At 38.8% G+C, this 6,209-nt stretch overlaps 1 protein-coding gene across 1 annotated transcript; it reads right to left on the bottom strand.

Moving 5' to 3' along the window:
* Positions 1-3,804: 3,804 nt before the first annotated feature.
* LOC146678537 (E3 SUMO-protein ligase ZBED1-like) lies at positions 3,805-6,001 on the bottom strand. Its single transcript, XM_085411020.1, has 3 exons — positions 4,868-6,001; positions 4,439-4,691; positions 3,805-4,273 (listed from the first exon to the last, which is right to left on the bottom strand). The coding sequence occupies exons 1-3, from the start codon at positions 5,983-5,985 to the stop codon at positions 3,857-3,859; spliced, it is 1,788 nt and encodes a 595-aa protein (XP_085267146.1). The 5' UTR covers positions 5,986-6,001; the 3' UTR covers positions 3,805-3,856.
* Positions 6,002-6,209: the final 208 nt, after the last annotated feature.

Raw genomic sequence — 6,209 nt, 5'->3', positions numbered from 1 at the left:
ATCGCAAGACAGGTTTAGATACTCTGAATGACAATGGACTCAACAACTGTTCTCACAATTATCTCATTTCTTCTTATCCTATACATTTTTACCATTATTTCTTTATAACTGAATTCTGTCCTGCATTAAAGTGAAGAATTAAAGTTTTTGATTGTACTTTGTGAATTAAGGGTAGCGTGTATTATGAAAGAGAAATATTTTTCTTTTAATAGACACACCATATAGTACACAGAAAAAGTGAAAGAAAAGAACTATTTACACAGCACTGCACATAAGAAAACATATGGACTAGTGTGAAAAACATGAAAGTTATTGGCATATTACAGGCACTATGAACTAGGTTGTGATTCACTGGAAAGCCTGTTGCTCCTGATCCTAATGTTCTCCTTTGCAGTGTAAAGAGGGGAAAAAACAGTGTTTATCCAACAACCATCTTAGATGTCCATAGATGTCCTAAATCATTTTCAAACATTATGAAATAATGAATGAATGAATAAATGAATAAGCAAAGGTATTTTTGGTATACACGAGTTTTAAAAAGTATGTTTTGAAGTATCACTTTGAGCCAAAGCAACTGAGAAAAAAAAGTGTAATACTGTAACACGCAGATGCCTTGAAGCCAAAAGCCAAGATTACGCGTCACCCTTTCCTTGAAAGTGAAAGTGTGGAGTGAATGCACCATGCCAGATGTGGACATGGGATCAGAGTTCACCTATCTCTCCCTTCTAATAAGTTTTTTTTTTTTTTTTGACTGAGGAATTTGTGCAATCGCTTCAGCGAGGCTAAAGCACAAGGAATCAGTCACTAAGTCAAAGTCACCCCTCAGAGAAAAGAGACAGATTGGGTCAGTATCACTGTCAACCTTTATAAAGCAACAGACAGGAACCGTGGACATCTTACTGAATCTGTCTCATCATTTCAAAATCATTCCTACAGAGATTGTCGTGAACTGATTAATTTAAAAAGAAATAAATTATTATGAAAATTGAGCAAGAATCATGTCGTTAAAAACACCTCCACATATAACAGTATCGGAGGTATTTAACAAGGTATTCATGTATGATATGTAATAGGATGGTCTAACAAATGACCAAAGCAAATGACATTGGACGTTTTAAGTTATAGTTGTGTAAGCAGGAAGCTAAACACATTGTTTATAATCATATTCACCATTTTAACTCTCATTACTCCAGTGACAAATATAGCTGCTCTACCATGAAGTCATAATCTCAGTTATAGTGTAGTCAATATTGATCTCATGATTATTTCAAATGATTGCTAACTTTGTGCTTTGGAAACACATTTAGATGGCCTTTAATAAATAAATAAATAAAAACTTGTGTTTTTAAAGTGGATCCCTAAATACTTAAAAATAAAATTCACCTAAAAAAAATGAAATGTAGAATTAAAAATATAATTTTGCAGCCTAATGACTGGCTGTGTTCAGTACTGTAAAAAAGATCAACTCATATTAGTTAAATCTCAGAAGTTTGAGAAAAAAAATCATAATTCTGACTCTTTGCTCAGAATAAAAAAAAGAGGTGTCACCACTTTTTTTTTTTTTTACCCCCAGTGGCCCTAATCCTCTTCCATAGGCCGCAGCCTCAGTTTCTACCTTTTCATATTGCTAAAGTAGAATTACTGTGTCGATTGCTGCAAAGTCTTTTTGTGCTGGTTTTCATCTTTCATCTTTATGTTGTTGACTTTGTACTCATACCTAAATACTAAGAGAAAGATCATATGTGTGTCATCATTAGCATAGGAATTTGCGTTGGTGTGTGGAACTGGAGCCTAAGGTTCATGTTGTTAAATGGTGATTATGTGACCGTTCATTTCAGGACATTTTACAGAGTAACACAAGTAACGTAACAAGTTGTACAATGAATTCATTTCTCCTGTGAATAATTAACTAACATACTGCATTACTTTGAAAAAAAAGTGTTCTGTGTAATATGTGCAATACTTATTTTGAGTAATGAATCTCAGTCTCATACTTTGATGAATCTCAAAGTGGAGCCAATGAAAACCTAATGAAAATCGATAAGTGAATCTATAAGGAATCGAATCGATAAGTGAATCTATAAGGAATCGAATAGATAAGTGATATCGATAATGGAATCAGACTCACTAAGTTATTATTAATTTCCATCTCTAAATAACAATTCTTTCCATGTAAAACAGTGGAACTGGCAGTGATATTTTTAAATGACCTACACAATGGATGCTTAGTAGTAAGTAAAAAAGGTGGGTTCACTAAAATATATAATATTGTAACCTGATGTCCAAACTATATTGACATGAATAAAGATGCTCAGAGTAAGTCTCTTGTGGTGTTCAGGTCCTCAACCCCTGTGGTACAAATATGGGTCTGGAGAGGATACAGTAACACATCACAGTGCACCACACCATCACCTTGCAACTACATGCATTGGTTTAAATTTTGCATCTTGACATTCGTGGGTATTATTCACATGACGTCCTTGATTGCATTAGCATACAAGAGAAACACTCTAATCACTAAGCCATGTGGACTTCAATCAGAAGAAAATGGACATAATAATAGTGTTTTTTAATAATCCTTTTTTTTAGCATCAGATGCAAAACACATGAATTTAAATCATGTTTCAGACTACTTTGAGAAACAATGCACGAGGACATTACAGCTGCCTGGTCAGGTAGAAACGTGTGGGGTTTTTGTGCAGCATCAGGGATTAATACCACCCCCACTGAGCGGAGTAAGTACCTATTTACCCAGAGAGCAGAAAGGCAGTAACCTAAATACTGCTTATTTTGCAGTTCTGTATGGACCAAAATCCCTGCAAGAGGGCAATGGAGGGAAAAGGGGAAACAAAATAGAAAGCAACAGAATAATGTCTTCTTTCTCATTTTGCCTGTGGAGTCCCGCCTCTGAGTAGGACTGCTTGTGGTTACTGTGATTTACAGAGCACTTCCAGTGGAGATCCATTAGCAATGAAACAACATACCCTCGATCCAGGAAGTGATTTATGTATTCAATAAGCCTCTCTGGTACTCTGGCTTTCATTCCTTGCTTTGCCTCATTTCACATTCTTTTTTGTGACAGCAGCAGTATGACAAGTAACGGTACACAATGTAGGAAGTGCAATTTACCAGGTGATGCGATTGTATTCTCACCTACGTAGGAAAACACTTACGTAGGTGAGAATACAATTGCACCAGTAGCCTTTCTCTAACAAAATGTTATGTTAGTTGGTTTGCACTGATAGCACATTGTGTCTCTGTGAATTTTAAAGAGACTAGTCGGCATCAATACCTTAAATTTGCGAGGTTCACCTGTGAGATTGATTTTGTTGAACTGACTTTTTTAAAAACTATACGGTGCTTTAAATTAGTGCTGTCAAGAGATTAAAAAAAAATAGAGATTAATTAATTATGATTTTTAATTAATTGATCTAATTAATCTCTTTTTTAATCTCACCTAAAAATAGCTGAGGAAAGCCCTCAACTTATTGTGGCAGACCAAAAGACTGATATAACAAAGAAAGTGACTTTATAAAGTCATTTATTGTTTAACAAACGTTAAACAGATGCAACCATTTACATACTGTTGTATTCTTTTGTAAAATAAGTGGAAAAATAAATACAAATAAAATCAAATAAATTAAGTGCTGCAAGTTAGCACATCAGAGTTGCTCTTTTCTGAGCAATACAGCACTGAAATTCCTCTGCTTCAGATAATGAAAAATAAAACTGACATTGCAGTGCTGCAAGTTAGCACATCAAAGTATTCTTCCATCACAAAAAAAAGTGCTGGACATCAAGCAATCTATTCTAGTAGGCTACAAATGACACAGCAGCTATGCTGACCACATGTGTCTCATTTCTTCTTCCTCAGCCAGTCGCTAAGACACACCAGCCTGGTAACATTTTCTGGAAGCAAGGCTGCCCTTTTCTTTTGCACTATGTGGCCTGCAAGGCTAAAGAGTCTCTCACAGGGTACAGAGGTAGCTGGGGAGGCCAGGTACTTTTGTGCTAGGACTGACAGCTTTTCATAGACTCCTGAGTGAGCATACCACCACTGCAGGGGACAGTCATCAATACTGATGCTGGGTTCTGCTCTGTAGCGCTGCAGCTCTCCAGACTCAATTCCATCTTCTGAGTCAGAGTCAGACCCCAGAAGGAGTTCGCTCCTCCTCTTCTTCTGAGCTGGTCCATCATCCTCTGTGGAGGGCTGGAGACTATCTGCTCTTCTGGGCTCTGCTGCCTGGAGCATATTCTCCAGAATGGTCCACACCTGAATGAATGAATGAATGAATGAATGAATGAATGTGATTAAAACTAAGTGCTTTTTTTTTATTTTATTTAATCTTGTAAAGAACTTTGTGTTCCATATAATAAATAAAAGTTTGATTTGATAATGAATTGGACTCATTAGTCCAGCTTAACCTTATTGTCCTACCTGTTCCCTCTTTTCTCTTGGAAGACATTTCAAATCCTTAAACCGTGGATCCAATGCTGTGGCCACCTCGAACCATATCTCGTTGCCATTAGCTCGTCGTGCTGCCAGATCCTTCTGGAAGGCATTCTTGAACTTCACCACGTAGGCAGGATCATCATCAGTAATGTCCATGACACGGTACAGATGGCGAAAAGCAGGCAGCACTACAGAGCAAGAGACGTAGGCCTCACCACCCAGCAGCTCTGTCACATACCTGCAGAGGTGGAGAGGTTTGCTAAATAAACCTAGCTGGATTCATTTAAATCAAAGTGTAACTGATTTCCAATTTAATTGTCCTTAAAAGTTCCTTGTTATGTTCATTAATTTTGATTTTACACATGTAACAGTAGTTTATATAATTAAAATGGGAAGGTGTTTATTTGAACTTACTTGCATGGTTCAAGCAGGAGCTCCAGCCTCTGCAGTTTCGCCCACTCAGCTTCGGTTGGCAAGACCAACCTGTGGTTCTGTTGGTCCAACGTAGCCTGGACAGCCTCTCGGTTACATAGGAGGCGTGAGACCATTGCGAGAGTCGAGTTCCACCTGGTGGGTACATCCTGTATAAGTTGATCGCTCTTCTTTCCGAGTGCTACTTGTTGTTGGTTAAGTTCTGTGGTACTCGCAGGGCTTTGTTTAAAATGACCAACAATCTTGCGGCACTTTGCCAGTACACCAACAAAACCACTGCTATCGAGACATACCGTGATGGTCCTCTGGAGAATGTGAGCATTGCAGGCGATGTGCTCATATGGAAGTGCTCTCATAGCAGCCAGCATGTTTGCTGCGCTGTCTGTGCCAATGGTGGATATCTTGTTTTCAATACCCCAGTCATTTGCTACCTTGAGGAACTGTTCGGCGCATTTATCAGCAAAGTGCCTGGTTTCTGTTCTCATGACGGTCAGTGCAAATGAGTTGAGGTTCCACTCACTATCAATAAAGTGTCCAGTCACCCCAAAATAGCTGTGGTTGCCAGCTGAGGTCCAGTGATCTCCGGTTATAGCAACACAGTTGGGAGAATCCTCCGCCAAAATCTCAAGTTTGTTTTTCTTTTCGCCGTCGTACATTTTGCTGATTTTGGTCGTTACTGTAGTCCTGCACGGCGGCTTGTATGACGGGTCATTGGACGCAATTTGCAACACCTCTGTCAATCCTTCGTCCTCTACTATATTTATCGGCCTACAGTTCATCGCTATCCACTTGGCAATAACATTAGTCAGCCTGTCGGTCGCAGACTTGCTCATACGAGGGGTATTCTCTAGTTTTGTTTGGCGAAAAGCTTTGCTCTGGCTTGCTATATTGCTTACGTCTTCACTGCTAGCTGTTGCTGCACTCGCGGCTGGGTGCTTTGCGTTGAGGTGATAGGCCAAACTTGAGCTGCTTCGGTGGTAAGCAAACTCCTTCTTACACTCTAGGCAGACCACTTTACCTTTGTCAATGGTGCCGTCGGGGCGTTTATGAAATACAAATTTCCCGTTCATTGGGCCAACAACTCTCAGATGCGCCTCCATATCCACACTGTAAGCTAATCACCACTTCTCACCTTGACCTCACGACGTGACTCCACCCCCAACAAGTCAAGCACAAGGAGCCCAGCACATAAAAACGGATTTTATAACATAGCAACTCTCATACAAAATCAATGACGTCAAGAGATTAAAAATTAGATTAACGAGATTAAAAAACATAACGCGCTAAATAGCATTGTAATTAATTAATCGCAATTAACGCGATA

Source organism: Rhamphochromis longiceps, linkage group LG1 (assembly GCF_057381845.1).
Source record: "Rhamphochromis longiceps isolate RC_006_pf linkage group LG1, R_longiceps_female_GT1.1, whole genome shotgun sequence".
In the NCBI taxonomy this organism is placed as follows: domain Eukaryota; kingdom Metazoa; phylum Chordata; class Actinopteri; order Cichliformes; family Cichlidae; genus Rhamphochromis; species Rhamphochromis longiceps.
The sequence above is the reverse complement of the archived record's forward strand: the minus strand, read 5'-3'. Positions and strand labels throughout refer to the sequence as shown.

Excerpts from the sequence above, each read along its gene's own strand:
- LOC146678537 (XM_085411020.1), bottom strand. The coding sequence starts at position 5,985 with ATGGAGGCGCATCTGAGAGTTGTTGGCCCAATGAACGGGAAATTTGTA. Across the intron at positions 4,692-4,867 it reads CTCCTGCTTGAACCATGCAA|GTATGTGACAGAGCTGCTGG; the intron begins GTAAGTTCAAAT and ends CCACCTCTGCAG. Across the intron at positions 4,274-4,438 it reads CAAGAGAAAAGAGGGAACAG|GTGTGGACCATTCTGGAGAA; the intron begins GTAGGACAATAA and ends TCATTCATTCAG.